Source organism: Pseudoliparis swirei, chromosome 20 (assembly GCF_029220125.1).
Source record: "Pseudoliparis swirei isolate HS2019 ecotype Mariana Trench chromosome 20, NWPU_hadal_v1, whole genome shotgun sequence".
NCBI classification, from domain to species: domain Eukaryota; kingdom Metazoa; phylum Chordata; class Actinopteri; order Perciformes; family Liparidae; genus Pseudoliparis; species Pseudoliparis swirei.
This window is the reverse complement of record NC_079407.1, coordinates 26,055,619-26,072,675: the sequence shown is the minus strand read 5'-3', so window position 1 is coordinate 26,072,675 and position 17,057 is coordinate 26,055,619. Positions and strand designations below refer to the sequence as shown.

At 42.6% G+C, this 17,057-nt stretch overlaps 1 protein-coding gene across 1 annotated transcript; it reads right to left on the bottom strand.

Annotated features, from left to right (window-relative positions):
• Positions 1-2,752: 2,752 nt before the first annotated feature.
• On the bottom strand, positions 2,753-14,422 carry foxn1 (forkhead box N1). Its single transcript, XM_056442073.1, has 7 exons — positions 14,306-14,422; positions 12,602-12,862; positions 12,191-12,286; positions 11,861-11,991; positions 11,007-11,103; positions 3,971-4,178; positions 2,753-3,045 (listed from the first exon to the last, which is right to left on the bottom strand). Exons 1-7 carry the CDS (start codon positions 14,420-14,422, stop codon positions 2,753-2,755), a joined length of 1,203 nt encoding a protein of 400 aa, XP_056298048.1.
• Positions 14,423-17,057: the final 2,635 nt, after the last annotated feature.

The window sequence follows — 17,057 nt, the reverse complement described above, 5'->3', positions numbered from 1 at the left end:
GTACGTCACAGTAAGAAGTCAAAATGGCTGCCGTGAGAATGAAATGATGGAGAAGGGCCTCCTTGTTTCTCGCCTCCTTGTTTCTCGCCTCCTCGTTTCTCGACTCCTCGTTTCTCAACTCCTCGTTTCTCGCCTCCTCGTTTCATTCATATCCATCATTCCTACTCACAGAACCATGAAGGTGCCATCTGGAACCGAAAATGGTTCTTCAGAGTGATTCCATAGAGGAATCATTTCTGGTTCCACAAAGAACCTTTTAAACCAGGGTTCTTTAAAGAACCTTTTTTTTAAAATAGTTTTCAGAGAACCTATAAATGTGTCTCTAAGAACCTTCAAACATGGTTCTTTAAGGCACCATTTCTGGTTCCACGGAGAACCCTTCAAACCAGGGTTCTTTAAAGAACCATTTCCTTAAATAGTTCTTCAAAGAACCTATAAAGGTGTCTCAAAGAATCGTAAAAACATGTATATATAATTTTTTTTAAATAACAAAAAAAAGCACGCTTTAATGAGGCAAAACAGTTAACAAAAAAACAAGGTCCAAAAGGGGCAGGCAGAGGATCGTCGGTCAGGGCAGCCGGGCGGAAGCAGGCAGGGTCAGATACGACAGACAGGACGACGGGAAAAAGACACGGAACTAGAGACGACAACCCGACAGCAGACAAAGGAAAGACTGACACAATATATAGGGGGGGAAACACAGGTGTACGACATCAGACACTAACGAGACAAGAGTGGCTGAGGGCAGGTGCAGGGAATTAAACAATCAAGACAGAGAAGACACAGAGGAGACACAGGAGACACGGAACACAGGAGACACAGAACCGGGTGTTACATATAAAGCAGTGGCGGGCCGTCAGGGCCAGCAAGGCCTTCTCTGCTGGCCTAAACATCATCAGAATATATATTTTTTTCTAAATATATTTGCCCACAAATATGTATTCACTTATTTCCCAGAGTAAGAGTTTTTCTCTTAATTTCATAGCGTTCCTCTTGGTTGCGCTGCTGCCAGCGCCAGGTTGAGATTTGGAGGGCTGGTCTTTATCTTAGATCTTTTATCCAATCATATTCAGCCATCGTGTGTTGCCAGGGGGCTAACATCTGCCCTTAGGCCTTCAGAATCAACATTGCGGGCGCTGGTAGCTTCAAGTGAATGGGAATGACGATGTTGTGTCAACCAATCAGCTTTAGAGTTGGCTCCTCTAGGCCTTCGAAGGCCCCGAACCGCACAGGAGCCAGCTAGCAGGCGAGTGCTGCACGCCTTTTGATTGGATTACCAATATTGAGAGGCGGGGTCTATGGGCAGGTAGATGCAGAACCTCAGAACTAGGAAACTGAATTTGATAAACGAAATAATTCGCGTACTACTAAGCTGTTTGTTCAACCCACAATGGCGGAAGGAGGAGAAGATATCGATTTGGTCGAGGATATAATTATAAGGCCATTCTCAACGAACTTTAAGACCGACGCCGACGCTACAAAGCCCGTCACAGGCGGGACAGGGGCTCGCTCGCCACTTTCAAAGTTCCAACTACGAGCGCTACCGATGGCTCAGGCTCCGAGAAGCTCTGCACACCGGACTGCTGGGGATGCCTGTTGCAAGTGATCGATTTGGTGTTGGGAGCCACACTGGCTTTGCAAACTTGAGTTGTCTAACCGAGGCAGCAACGAGACACGAGAGTACGACTCGGCACCTACAAGCATCGGTGCTTTGACAACTTTTGGGGACACGGAGCGGCTCTACAGATCAACGAACAAGCGGCAACGGAGCTGCACAATGAACAGGTGAAGAACAAGAGGGACATATTGAAAAGACTCATTAATTGTGTCATGTGTTTGGGTAAACAGGAACTTTCATCTTCATCATATTTATATCGATGTATGTGTGTATAAATACACACACATACATCGATAGAAATATACATATACATGTACGATACGATTCTCTGAATTCTCAGTGTAACTGAGGGTTTTACGTTACTTAATAACACAAGAAACACGACAACTTTATCTTTTTCCGTCTGCTCCTTCACAATAAAAGCCCCGCACCGGAACACTGGTGAACTAATATCTTACATTAGGTTGTTCAGCTGTAGTAAGACGGCATTGAAGGCCTAGATAGAAAATGCACGGCCCGCCACTGATATAAAGGTGTCTCATCCATACCGCTTATCCTCATTAGGGTCACGGGGTAAAGGTGTCTCAAAGAACCTTAAAACCTGGTTCTTTAAGGCAACATTTCTGGTTCCACAAAGAACCTTTCAAACCAGGGTTCTTTAAAGAACCATTTCTTTTAAATAGTTCTTCAAAGAACCTATAAAGTTGTCTCATAGAATCTTCAAAACCTGGTTCTTTAAGGCACCATTTTTGGTTCCACAAAGAACCTTTCAACCCAGGGTTTTTTAAAGAACCATTTCTTTTAAATAGTTCTTCAAAGAACCTATAAAGGTGTCTCATAGAATCTTCAAAAAATGGTTCTTTAAGGCAACATTTCTGGTTCCACAAAGAACCTTTCAACCCAGGGTTCTTTAAAGAACCATTTCCTTAAAGAGTAACTTAAAAGAACCTATAGAAGTGTCTCAAACAAAAACACGGTTCTCTAGTAGGTGATGGTTCTACGTAGAACCACAAAGCCTTTGAAAGAGCCATTTAAGAACCTTTATGGTTCTGTGTGTACCCGTCTTGTTTGTTCCCGTTGTCTGGCGTACCTGGCAGCTGCAGGTCGCTCAGACTCGGGTGGAGCGCATCGACCTCATAACCGCCGTCGCCCTCCAACAGGAAGTCCGGGCGTGCGAGAGGCGCCGCTGCAGGGCAGGACGGCCGGCGAGGAGGCGGCGGCGGCGGGCGGGGGGAGGTAGCAAGGCTGCGGCGGTTGAGCGTGCGCGTACTGCGGGCGGCGCGACGGCGGCGGCCGATGCTGCGCCGGCGTGCACGAGGAGGCGGGGCCAAAGATGGAGGCCACCCTGGATAGCAACGCCGGGGTGGCGAAAGAGGGCAACGGCCTCAGTTTGGTGGGCCTCTCTCCCAGGAGGCGATCCATGTCTTCTGTAGGGGGGAAAGTGTGCCTTCAAAATAAAGTTTTTAAGCCAATAAGATGCACTAAAATGCATAGATAGAGGTCAAAGGTCAAACATTTGTTCAGTGCATGTTTTAGATCTTTTATTCCTGTTAATAATTCTTGTTAAAAAAACAAATTGTCGACTTATTTCGCTTCAAGGTCTCTTTTTGGGTCCTGTAGAGCAGGGGTGTCAAACTCATCTTCACCGTGGGCCAAGTCAGCATCATGGCCACCTCTTAAAGGGCCGGTGTAACTGAAAACTGTGTAAACTACACCCGAACATATTGTTAAATAGCTCTCTTTGCATTTGATTATTGTTTATTTGAGTGCAGAAATATCGTACATAAGAACATTTCTCTAATATTATAACATAAATCCATTTAATTTGAAACCTTCAAAATGAAAGCATGGGATATTTTTCTTGAATTTCTTGAAGAAAAAGGTGATTACGTGTCTTTCAAGGGCCACATAAAATGACGTGGCGGGCGGGCCTTGTGTTTGACACCTGTGTACTTGTCGTGGACTTTATACAGACTTGCACAGGTAAATAAGAAAGTCTATGTTTTAGATATGATAATTAATAAGGGATATTATGAAGAACATTCTGGAGGAATGTATTGTAAAACATAAGAGAAAGACACTGTTTTATTATTGTTATTGTCTGATGCATGAATGAGATTTTATTGCTTAGAGATGATGGTTTAATGGAGGCTGAGACGTTACTTTTATTTTGAAGGCAAGATAAGAAGTTTTATTCTGAAGGAGCTTCCTGTCCTTGACGTTTGACCCCGCCATCTTGAAAATAATAGGCTTAGCGAAACAGAACGCCTGCATTGTTTAAATCGGCCAATCAGACGCGAGGTGTGACTTGTTCTTTCCGACTTGTTTCGCGCGGCGGTTTGGAGGACGCACCCGGGCTCGCCATGCTCCTGCGGACCCTGACGGGGTCCTTGCGGCGCCACTTGTGCAGCTCCTCCTGCATCTTGTCCACCTTGGCGGGGTTGAGGGCCCAGAGGCAGCACTTACGGGGGCCGCCCTCCTGCCGGTTCTCCACCTTCTGGAAGCACTTGTTCAGGGAGAGGTTGTGACGCACGGAGTTCTTCCATCCGTCAGGAGCGGACTGGAACACAAGGACGCAGAGACGGGGGGGGAGTACTCACTTACTCACTTACTTATTTATTCACTCACTCACTTATTTACTCACTTACTCACATACTTACTCACTCACTCACATACTTATTTAATCACTTACTTATTTACTCACTTACTTACTTCAATACTTACTCACTTACATACTCACTCACTTACTCACTAACTTACATACATACTCACTCACTCACATACTTATTTAATCACTTACTTATTTACTCACTTACTTACTTCAATACTTACTCACTTACATACTCACTAACTTACATACATACTCACTTACTCACTCACTAACTTACATACTTACATACTCACTTACATACTTACTCACTCACTAACTTACACACTCACTTACTTACTCTCTTATATACTTACTCACTTACTTACTCACTCACTAACTTACATACATACTTACTCACTCACATACTTATTTAATCACTTACTTATTTACTCACTTACTTACTTCAATACTTACTCACTTACATACTCACTCACTTACTCACTAACTTACATACATACTCACTCACTCACATACTTATTTAATCACTTACTTATTTACTCACTTACTTACTCACTTACTTACTTCAATACTTACTCACTTACATACTCACTAACTTACATACATACTCACTTACTCACTCACTAACTTACATACTTACATACTCACTTACATACTTACTCACTCACTAACTTACACACTCACTTACTTACTCTCTTATATACTTACTCACTTACTTACTCACTCACTAAGTTACATACATACTTACTCACTCACATACTTATTTAATCACTTACTTATTTACTCACTTACATACTCACTTACTCACTCACTAACTTACATACTCACTCACTTACTCACTCACTAACTTACATACTCACTCACTTACTCACTCACTAACTTACATACTCACTCACTTACATACTTACTCACTTACTCACTCACTAACTTACATACTCACTCACTTACTTACTCTCTTATATACTTACTCACTCACTTACTTACTCACTCACTAACTTACATACTCACTTACTTACTTTCTTACATACTTACTCACTCACTTACTCACCTCCTCACTTACATACTTACTCACTCACTTACTCACTTACATACTTACTTACTCACTTAAATACTCACTCACTAACTTACTCACTTACATACTTACATACTCACTCACTAACTTACATACTTACACACTCACTTACTTACTCTCTTACATACTTACTTACATACTTACTTACTCACTTACATACTAACTCACTAACTTACTCACTTACATACTTACTTACTCACTTACTTACTCACTCACTTACTTACTCACTTACATACTAACTTACTCACTTACATACTCACTAACTTACATACTTACTTACTCACTTACATACTTACTCACTCACTTGCTCACTTACATACTCACTCACTAACTTACATACTCACTCACTTACTCACTCACTAACTTACATACTCACTCAGTTACATACTTACTCACTTACTCACTCACTAACTTACATACTCACTCACTTACTTACTCTCTTATATACTTACTCACTCACTTACTTACTCACTCACTAACTTACATACTCACTTACTTACTTTCTTACATACTTACTCACTCACTTACTTACTCACCTCCTCACTTACATACTTACTCACTCACTTACTCACTTACATACTTACTTACTCACTTACTCACTTACATACTTACTTACTCACTTAAATACTCACTCACTAATTTACGCACTTACATACTTACATACTCACTCACTAACTTACATACTTACACACTCACTTACTTACTCTCTTACATACTTACTTACATACTTACTTACTCACTTACATACTCACTCACTTACTTACTCACTTACATACTAACTTACTCACTTACATACTCACTCACTAACTTACATACTTACTTACTCACTTACATACTTACTCACTTACTTACTCACTTACATACTAACTTACTCACTTACATACTCACTCACTTACTTACTCACTTACATACTAACTTACTCACTTACATACTCACTCACTTACTTACTCACTTACATACTAACTTACTCACTTACATACTCACTCACTAACTTACATACTTACATGCTATGATGGCGCGGCTGTGTCCAGACGCCGTCGAGGTAGCTCCGCGGAGATTGTGCGCTCTTTAATTTTTGTGTTTTTTAAAAATATTTTCTTTGCCACAAACACATCGGCACTAACAGCATACGACCGCAGCACACTTTTGGACATAAACTTTTGCGCAAAACAAGGGGTTTTGTCCACTTTTTCCATCGATCCAGCGTGGCCGGCGGAGATCGTGAGCGAACCACAACAACAACAGTGGAGCCGCTACTACGGGAGACGACGAAAACATCGAGGGAAACGGAGCGGAATTCGAACAGACTGAGAGTTCAAGCCCACCGTCCACCTCTGCCCAGCATCCTTCTTGCTAACGTCCAGTCTCTGGAAAATAAGATGGATGATGTTAGGGCAAGGATCAGATTCCAACGGGACATGAGGGACTGTAACATCTTTTGTCTGACGGAAACATGGCTGACCCGCTGGTGCGGATCGAGTCATATGCCCAACCGAGTCCTTCTCTGTTTTCCGTGCAGACAGAACGGAAGAGTCTGGTAAATCTAAGGGTGGAGGGTTTGCTTCATGACTAACAACAAGTGGTGCGACCCCAAGGACATTAAGACTCTTTCGTTCCTGCTCGCGAACCTGGAACATCTGACGATCTCATGCCGTCCATTCTACCTTCCCGGGAGTTCAGCTCGGTCATCACCACAGCCGTCTACATTCCACCACAAGCGGACACCGACGTAGCACTATCGGACCTACATGATGTGTTATGTCGGCATCAGAACAAGTATCCCGACGCGGCTGTGGTGGTGGCTGGGACTTTAATAGGCAAACCTAAAAAAGTCATGCCGAACTTTCACCAGCACATTACGTGTGCTACCAGAGGAAAGAACGTTGGACCACTGCTATACGCCATTCAAGAGAGGCTACAAGGCTGTCTCTCCCTCCGTTCGCAAATCGGACCATGCCGCCATTTTCTTGCTTCCGGAGTACCGCAAAGATCGCGAGGGAAGCGGTAGTGACGAGGAACGTAAAGCGGTGGTCTGACCAATCAGAGGCTGAGCTACAGGGCGCTCTGCGTGTCGTCGACTGGGACATGATCCAATCCAGTTCGAGTGAGGCCGGCGAGTTTGAAGTAGCAATGAGCCTCATAGCAACGCTAGCGGACACCATCGTCCCCACGGTAAAAGTTAGGGTCTTTCCTAACCAAAAGCCGTGGGTTGATAGATCCATCCGTGAAGCTGTGAACGCCCGCACTGCTGCCTATAACTCCGGTCTTGTATCCGCAACATGGACGAGTACAAGGCAGCGGTCTATGGACTGAGGAGGCGGTGAAGAAGGCCAAGAGGAGGTACCGAGACAGAGTGGAATCACAGATGGAGCAGCGCGACACCAGGCGCCTATGGCAGGGGCTACGGACTATCACAGACTACCAGAGCAGACCCGCGCAATGGTGAGTGCCGACGCATCCCTAGCGGACGACCTGAACTCATTTTATGCACGGTTTGAGGCTAGCAACAACAGCGCTAGCTCGCCGCTAACAACAACACCGTTAAGCGTAGCCGAGGTGAGTTCTACCGCTGGGGATGAACACACACTCTCTGTGACCGAGCACAGTGTGAGGAGGGCTCTGTTGAGGGTGAACACCAGGAAAGCTGCAGGTCCAGATGGCATATCTGGGCGAGTACTGAAGACCTGTGCTAACCAGCTAGCTCCAGTGTTCACCACAATATTCAACCTCTCCTGGCTGAGTCCGTGGTCCCGCCTGCTTCAAGAGATCCACTATTGTCCCTGTGCCCAAGAATGCTTCTCCAGCATGTATGAATGACTACCGACCGGTGGCCCTCACCTCGGTGGTCATGAAATGCTTTGAGAGGCTGATAAAGGACTACATCTGCGCCTTCCTCCCTTCCTCCATGGACCCGCTGCAGTTTGCTTATCGCCCAAACAGATCCACGGATGATGCTGTCTCCCAGGTACTGCACACCACACTCTCTCATCTGGACAGCCAGAGGGGGGCTATGTGAGACTGCTGTTCATTGATTATAGTTCAGCTTTCAACACCATAGTCCCTCCAGACTGGCCGGCAAGCTGATTGAGCTGGGACTGAACACCGTCCTGTGTGCTTGGATCCTGGACTTCCTGACCGCCAGGCCACAGGTGGTCAGGGTGGGCAGACACACCTCCAACCCCCTCACCCTGAACACAGGATCCCCCCAGGGTTGCGTCCTCAGCCCCCTACTGTACTCCTGTACACACATGACTGTGTGGCCAGGTTCAGCTCCAACACCATCATCAAGTTTGCGGATGACACAGTGGTGGTGGGCCTGATCTCCGACAACGACGAGAAGGCCTACCTGGAGGAAGTTGCTGATCTGTCACTCTGGTGGGGGGACAACAGCCTCATCATGAATGTCACCAAAACTAAGGAGCTGATTGTGGACTTTAGGAGGGTACAACAACAGAGGACGTACTCACCACTGGGGATTAACGGGACTACTGTGGAGAGGGTGAGCGGTATAAATACCTGGGAGTCCACATCACCGAGGATCTGACATGGTCAACGAACACAGACACTCTGGTGAGAAAGGCAAGGCAGCGCCTCTACCACCTCAGGCAGCTGAGGAAATTTAAAGTTTCCCAGAGGATCCTTCAGTCCTTCTACTCTGGAGCTGTAGAGAGCGTCCTGACAGGAAGCATCACAGCCTGGTTTGGCAACTGCTCCGCTCAGGACAGGAAGGCTCTGCAGAGAGTAGTGCGTTCGGCTGAACGCACTATTGGAACTACACTCCCACCCTGCAGGACTTGTACACCAGGAGGTGCAGAACCAGAGCCGCAGGATCATGAAGGATCCTCACCACCCCAACAACAGACTGTTTCAGCTGCTGCGGTCAGGCAGGCGCCTCCGTAGTCACGCTGCAAGAACAGAGAGACTGAGACGGAGTTTCTTTCCTCAGGCCATCAGGACTGTGAACTCCGACCTCACCAGGACCCCCACATAGACCCACACAACTGCCCCTCTTAGGCACACACACACACACACACACACACTTACTGTAAATATTGTGTTGTTTTTTATTGTAAATAGTGTGTACTTGTTGCCCTTGCACATTCCTGCTGAGCATTGCCACTTTCATTTCACTGCACACCCTGTGTGTGTATGTGACAAATAAAACATCTTGAATCTTGAATCTTGAATCTTACTTACTCACTTACATACTTACTTACTCACTTACTTACTCACTCACTTACTTACTCACTTACATACTAACTTACTCACTTACATACTCACTCACTAACTTACATACTTACTTACTTACTCACTTACATACTTACTCACTCACTTACTCACTTACATACTCACTCACTAACTTACATACTTACTCACTCGCTTACTGACTGACTTATTTAAGCAAGCCTCTTTCCCTGGAGGTTACGGTGTATTAATCTTTTGTCTTTCATATCTTTCAGACTGACGTGACCTCAGAATTCTCCTCCCATGCACTGTTCCTGCGAGTATCTCTCGTCATCTATGCGTTGGCTGTGCAGCCTGCGTCTTGTTTTACTTCTGTCGCAGGCAGCTGTTTGGACGGCAGCCATCTGTACGGCGCCTTCTTCCATCTGAATGCCGTTCAAGTCTTTTGAACTCTTTCCAGGAGGTGAGCGTGAACTCATTTGATTTGTAGATGCTCCTTTGAAGAATGTACAGAATGTGTGTATAGGGTTCAACCAGCCGGCTCAACCCTGCAGCTGCTCTCGTTTTATTAATATCAAAGCGAAGATACATGTGCACTTTCTTTACAAAACATATCATTTTGGATGCGTCTTTTTCCGTTTTTCATCAGATTTTGATTCGCTGATTGTCAGTTAGGCCTGTTTTGGCTTACAGCCAATGAGGTGAGCTCAAGGTAAACGATGCACGGGGCGATCTTGTCAGTCCAGCTAGTTACAGAAGGTGGATATCGGTAGTTGAGAACGAGTGTTACCTGCTTTTATTTTTACCTGAGGCAAATGAAAGGTTAGAAATGTCTCCATTGAGCGAGAGTGTGAACGAGTGAATTGAAAATACAAGAAATAACTATCGAAATCTCCTTTTTCTTTGCATTAATATATATTATTATTACTTTTTTTTTAGTGAAGTGTATATTTGACACTGATAGTTCATCTTTATCTCAGTGATAGAGTCCAAATGAGCTTAAAATATCACTATGACCCTGAAATTCTTTCTCCTGTGTTATCAGATACTGAATGCAAGAAAAACTACGGGGAAAAAATCACTTTGTGATTGAACCAGTTTATGAAACAATGGATATCCAGGGCCCCAAAATAAATGTACCCAGGGGGACCGCTCCCCTATTGGCTCAGCCCCCCCTCTCTTTGACTGGTTAAACTATCCTTTGCTTCACACATAAACACTGTGGATGTTCATAGAAATACAGAAGCGCTCCTCATGTAAACTGCCCATGCCAACAGCCACAGGGCCACCGCTCAGCGGGGCCCCTGTAGCTGCAGGTGGCCCTGCGTGTCATCATTAATCACGAGGTCGTAACTCGTGTCGACGATGAGATGACGATAACCCTGAATGTGAACCCGTCACCTCCTGGAGAAAAGCAATCAATTGATCCAGAGAGACTTGGCTGGGGAAGAATATGGACCGTGCTGCTGCTCCGAGGGTCTTTTTCAGTTCCATGTGACGTACAGAAGCGTAAATCGTGGTACCTTGAAGTACGGGAAGTGTTGGGTCATGAAGCCGTAGATCTCGCTGACCGGCAGAAGTCCCGCCGCGCTGTTCCTCAGAGCCAAGAAGATCAGGATGCTGCGGTCACAGAGGAACTCCTCTCTCACTTTTGCATTTTATTCACATATTTGGGAGCCAACAAAAGCATTTTAAGATTTGTTTGTAACTATGTGTTTATTTTTTTAATTTTTTAAACTGTGTTTCATGTGTGTTTTTGTTTGTAAATATGTGTTTATTATGTTTTTTGTTTATAACTACATGTGTTTCTTATGTTTTTTTGTTTATAACTATGTGTTTATTATGTTTTTTGTTTATAACTATGTGTTTATTATGTTTTTTTGTTTGTAACTGTGTGTTTATTATGGTTTTTTGTTTGTAACTATGTGTTGATTATGCTTTATGTTTATAACTATGTGTTTATTATGTTTTTTTGTTTAGAACTACAAGTTTCTTGTGTTTTTTGTTTGTAACTATGTGTTGATTATGTTTTTTGTTTATAACTATGTGTTTATTATGGTTTTCTTGTTTATAACTATGAGTTTCTTGTGTTTTTTTGTTTGTAACTATGTGTTTATTATGTTTTTTGTTTATAACTATGTGTTTATTATGTTTTGTGTTTATAACTATGTGTTTATTATGTTTTTTTGTTTATAACTATGTGTTTCTTGTGTTTTTGTTTCTAACTATGTGTCTTTTATGTTGCTGTCTGTCTTGTCACGGTCATCCTCGAAAAAAAGAGATTTCTTATCTCAATATTGGGATTCACCTGGTTAAATAAAGGTTTACATTTGTTTTAAATGAAGCTAAACATAAATATAAAAGATGGAGAGACGACCTGTATGAGTAGATGGGCTTGGGGAAGACGGACTCTGCGTTGCTCTCCAGGTGTGACTGAGCGGAGACACTTTGGAGGGAAAACGTTGAGCTGTTGCACTGATCACTATGAGGATACTGTCTAGAGGAGACCTGTAGAGGACACAGACACACACACACACACACACACACACACACACAGCTGAAAACCGGCAACAATAAAAGACAGATATGTTTTTACAGATTATTGTGATGCCCTCAAATCGTACATTCTTCTGCACCGTCGTTGCTGGAACATGTGACTACATACATGTGAATACAGACATGTGAATACATAAGCATGATGACTCACGTGTTGCAGAGCGCCCGATGAGCTGTAGAGCGGGTAGCCGTGAGACAGGAAGCAGGCCGGCTCGACCGGGTCCGTCTGTGGTTCTGGGAACGAACTCTGATAAAAATAAGTTAGAGATTAAAGTTGTTTAGAGGTATGCTTGTGCAAGCGCGTACTTTATAATAACATTTCTGGTGAAAACAAATCAAATGGCTTGTGATAATTTATCATCATTAAGACCCCGTTCACATTCCCACATCATTTCATACGTTTAGTTTTTGCGTATTGATTAAAGCTGCTTTAATATTTTCATTTAAATAAGTGAATGTGATATGTGTTTCTTTAACTTTATTTACTCCATTTCTTTATGAACTTCTTCAAAGTCCTGTTATCAACTTGTTTTGGGACTGTTATTAAAATGAGTTCATAGACCTGAACGCTGCCGTTGAACCGGTCCCAGGACGATGAGGACGAAGATGATGACGATGATGATGGGGATGAAGATGCCTGGCGTCTGGCGCTGTGTGAACGAGCGTCGCTGAGCTGTCGATGGTACGGATGGTACCGGTCGGAGTCCACGGACCCGGACCCGGTGGTCCCGTCTCCACCGGGCCTCAAGCTGAAGTCGGCGCTCTGTTGCCGGGTGAAGCCGACGCTTCCGGCCTCTCGACTCCGCGGTGGGATCATCGTCATCTTCAGAGATGAAGAACACAATCTACAGTGACTACTGTCCATCAAGACATGAGTTTGATGTGTAAATCTAGATTTACTCATATTTCTGGACCGAGGAGCTGCAAAGGTTCTGACTGGGAAATCCCCCGAGGCTATAATTATAAAACCATCTCTCTCATCGTGAAACACAGAAATCAATCAATATGCTCCTTTATTTTCATCTTTAAGTTAGAACAACTTTACGTCTGGGGGCATATTTTGGGTTATTTTATTGTGAAATATATTACTTTTGATTTAAGGAGAAGTTCGAAATTGTTGGTAAATAATATTCAATTGACTTCAGTTTATTTTATTCAGCCCAATATAAAAAATTACGAATTTTCTCAAATATTAAGACTCAACATGTCATCATATAGCGTATCGACAGTATAGAATTCTCCCGTTACATTTCTATAAGATCATTTCAATTCAATTCAGTTTATTTTGTATAGCCAAACATCACAAACTACAAATTTCCCCCAGAGGGCTTTAAACTCTGTCCACATACGACATCCCTGACCTTTGACCTCACATCGGATCAGGAAAAACTCCCCAAAAAATATAGATAAAAAACTTTCAGGGTAAAAAAAAGTGAATAAACCTTCAGGAGAGTAAAAAAGGGAGGAGACCTCTCCAGGATGGACAGAAGAATACATGTCATGTGACCAGAAGACATCCCTGACCTCTGACCTCACATCGGATCAGGAAAAACTCCCCAAAATATATAGAAAAAAAACTTTCAGGGTAAAAAAAGTTAAGAACCCTTCAGGAGAGCAACAGAGGAGAATACCTCTCCAAGATGGACAGAATAGATGTCATGTGACCAGAATGAAGGGTTACGAATGTTTCTATATGATATTCGGAGCATTAATATAGCAGCGAACTACTTATTTGCTCCGGAAATATATCATGGAATAAAACCTAACTCACTCATTTTTTATTATTTTTTATTCTTATTTTAAATTTTTTAATTTATATTTTTAATATTTTTTCAAATATTTATCTATTTTTATTTATCATTTTTCGTATTTTTTATTATTATTATTTTATTTTTATTTATTTATTATATATTTTTTGGGTGGGGGTAATTATGTATTTACATTTAATTTTGTACTTTGTATTTGTATTTATTTTTATTTTTATTATAGATTTTTGTTTATTCTTTTTATTTATTTTATTTATTTATTATATTTATTTATTTTGGGTGGGGGTAATAATCTATTTACTTTTAATTTTGTACTTGTGTATTTTAATATATTTTTGTTCCTAACTTGCTGTGTAATTTTCTGTTTAATGTGTTTAATGTAGAATGCTCTGCATCTTCTCTTGCATTGTGAAAATATTGTGAAAATAAAATATTACAACAACAACAAAAAAGAGTCAAGAGAAAAAGATGTGTGTATTTCCGAGGCGGCTCAGTCGTACCTGTGATCCTGCCATTGGCTGCCGGGGCGTCCCGCGGGGGTCACAGGTGCGTAGGCCGACCGGAGGGCTCGATGTCGACTTGCCGCCATCGTGGGAAAATATCAACGTGTCGGACATCCTGCACCAAAAAACTGCTCCTGCGAAGAAATGGAAGAAGAAGAAAAAACAGGCGAAATTTGTTTAGACGTGAGCAGAAAAAGTCGGTCGTCTATCTTTAGTCTCCGGGCCCAAAGGGATTCTGGGTAACGTGTCAGCTGCATCAATGTTATATTAAAGGTCAAAAAAAGTTTGTCATTTTTGAAATTTTTTATTCTTTCTCTTTCTTGCCAAGAGTTGATTTGAGAAGGCCGACGTGACTTACTGTCTGCACACAGAAAATAAAGGTTCTTAAATGGTTCTTTAAAAGGTTTTGTGGTTCTACAAAGAACCATCACCTACGGAAGAACCATGTTATCGTTTGAGACACCATTATAGGTTCTTTAGAACTCTTTAAGGAAATGGTTCTTTAACGAACCCTGGTTTGAAAGGTTCTTTGTGGAACCAGAAATGGTGCCTTAAATAACACATTTGTTAAGGTTCTTTAAGACACCTTTATAGATTCTTTGAAGAACTCTGGACATGGTTAAAGAACCCTGGTTTGAAAGGTTCTTTGAGGAACCATAAATGGTGCCTTAAAGAACAATTTTTTTAAAGGTTCTTTAAGACACTTTTATAAGTTCTTTGAATAACTCTTTAAGGAAATGGTTCTTTAGAGAACCCTGGATTGAAAGGTTCTTTGTGGAACCAGAAATGGTTCTTCTATGGCATCACTCTGAAGAACCATTTTTGGTTCCAGATGGAACCTTCATTTTTCTGTGTGTTGTAATGTTAAAAACACTAAATATGAAGCTATCACTAGCTAGCCGGCTAGCAGTCGTTATGCTAAGCTAAAGCTAGCAGTGTTGACGTCTCAACATTTAGCAACACGGCTCATAAGCGTCATAAAACTCTTTTGAATATTGGAATCTGATAAGAGTGTAAAAGCAAGTATTATATATGTGTATATATATACACATATATACATATATATATGTGTATATATGTATATATATGTATATTGTTGTTGACACAGGATGTCCACCTCAACTGCTTTGACCGTATTGTTACTGATCCTCATATGAACAGTTCCCTTTCAGCCCCATTTATTAAAAAACATCAAAGGTTAGACATGAGTGGATTTCCCATGATGCAATGCAGGTTCATCCGAGTGTAAAGAGTCACCTGACCCCGGCGGAGGGGCCGACACGTGGCCCTCGTGAAGGTCACCTCAGCCGCTCACTCAAACTGGCAGCTCACCGTGTCAAGCCAAATCATGCTGAGGGAGAGAACGTGTGTGTGTGTGTGTGTGTGGGTGTGTGTGTGTGTGTGTGTGTGTGTATGTATGTGTGTGTGTGGATGTGGCGGTTCGTCCATAGGGGGCGCTAGGGCGCCGCCCCTCTTAAAATTTTGAGAAGAAAAAAAAAAAAAATCCTGTCAAAAAACATTATATGCCAAATCATTTAAATAGTAAATATACCGTGTTGACGCGCTAAATGTGTGTGGGAGACCGTCAGCCTGTCAACAACCACTTAAGTTAATGTGAAAAAATATAATATATCGCCATTATCACGGAGAGAAGCCCCTCCCCATTTTTGGGTCGCTGGTCTAACGTGTGTGTACGGCATCGATAAAACATTTCACGGTCGTTTCGGCAAGGACGGCTTCTCATTGGCGGATGAAACGTGAATCTTGGGTCGCAAAAATGTGCGCTCTGGCCAATGACATCGTTTTATTATTTCACGTGACTGGACTATTCGGCAGATCAGAGACCGGTATCGTTCCCTCAGCCCAGAGAGCTCCACGGAGCTACGCGAGCAGGTAGCTAACGGAGCTGTTAGCTGGTGCTCAGTGAGTAATGCGCTGTTTAATTTCCCCTGTCTGTTGTTCCAAAGGGACTGAAACTCTCTGGACTACAACGGGGGGAGGGATCTAAAGAGCTGCAGACAAGTGGAAAGCACGAATCTTGCCGCAGTTATCTAGCTAAGAGCATGGAGCTAACGAGCTAACAGCATGAAGCTAACCCTGTTTACAGTCAGCAGAAGGAGACCGAACTGGCATCGAAACACAACGAAGAAGTTCTGAAAAACAGACACATTCCCTCCAGAATAATGGAAACAGGCTGGTTACAGACATGATTGACTTTAACCAGAGAGTAAAGTGACCACTTTAAAGAGAGGAGCTACTTGTCTTTACAGTAGTGGGTCAAACACCCAACGTAACATGTGATCTCTTTCTGACTCTATTCTGCTCTGAACCTCTTTCATGTGAGGGTGAAACTCTTTTATTCTGTAAACCTCTGAAACCCAACCCAATGTTCCTTAAAGCTGCTCTGAACCTCTCATGCCCAAAGTTACAGTGTGTTGATAGTTGTTATAGGACAGTGTTGAGCACGCTGAGTTCTTGAAATAAAGCTTTGTTTTTTACAATATTCTACTCAAAACCTCTTTTCTTCTCATTGTTGAGTGTTATTTAAACTGCGCCCCCCCCAAAAAAAATTCACCAGCTGCCACTGGTGTGTATGTGTGTATGTATGTGTGTGAGTGTCTGTGTGTCTGTGGGTGTGTATGTATGTGTGTGAGTGTGTCTGCGTGTGAGTATATATGTGTGTGTGTGTGTGTGTGTGTATGTATGTATGTATATATTTTAGTGCTGTGAAAAATAACGCGTTAACTCA

What these genes read in the sequence shown, in the direction of transcription:
- foxn1 (XM_056442073.1), bottom strand. Translation starts at nt 14,422, where the DNA reads ATGTCCGACACGTTGATATTTTCCCACGATGGCGGCAAGTCGACATCG. An exon ending in GGTTCAACGGCAGCGTTCAG is followed by an intron (nt 12,287 to 12,601) that starts GTCTATGAACTC and finishes TATTTTTATCAG; the next exon opens with AGTTCGTTCCCAGAACCACA. An exon ending in AAGCCCATCTACTCATACAG is followed by an intron (nt 11,104 to 11,860) that starts GTCGTCTCTCCA and finishes CTGTGACCGCAG; the next exon opens with CATCCTGATCTTCTTGGCTC.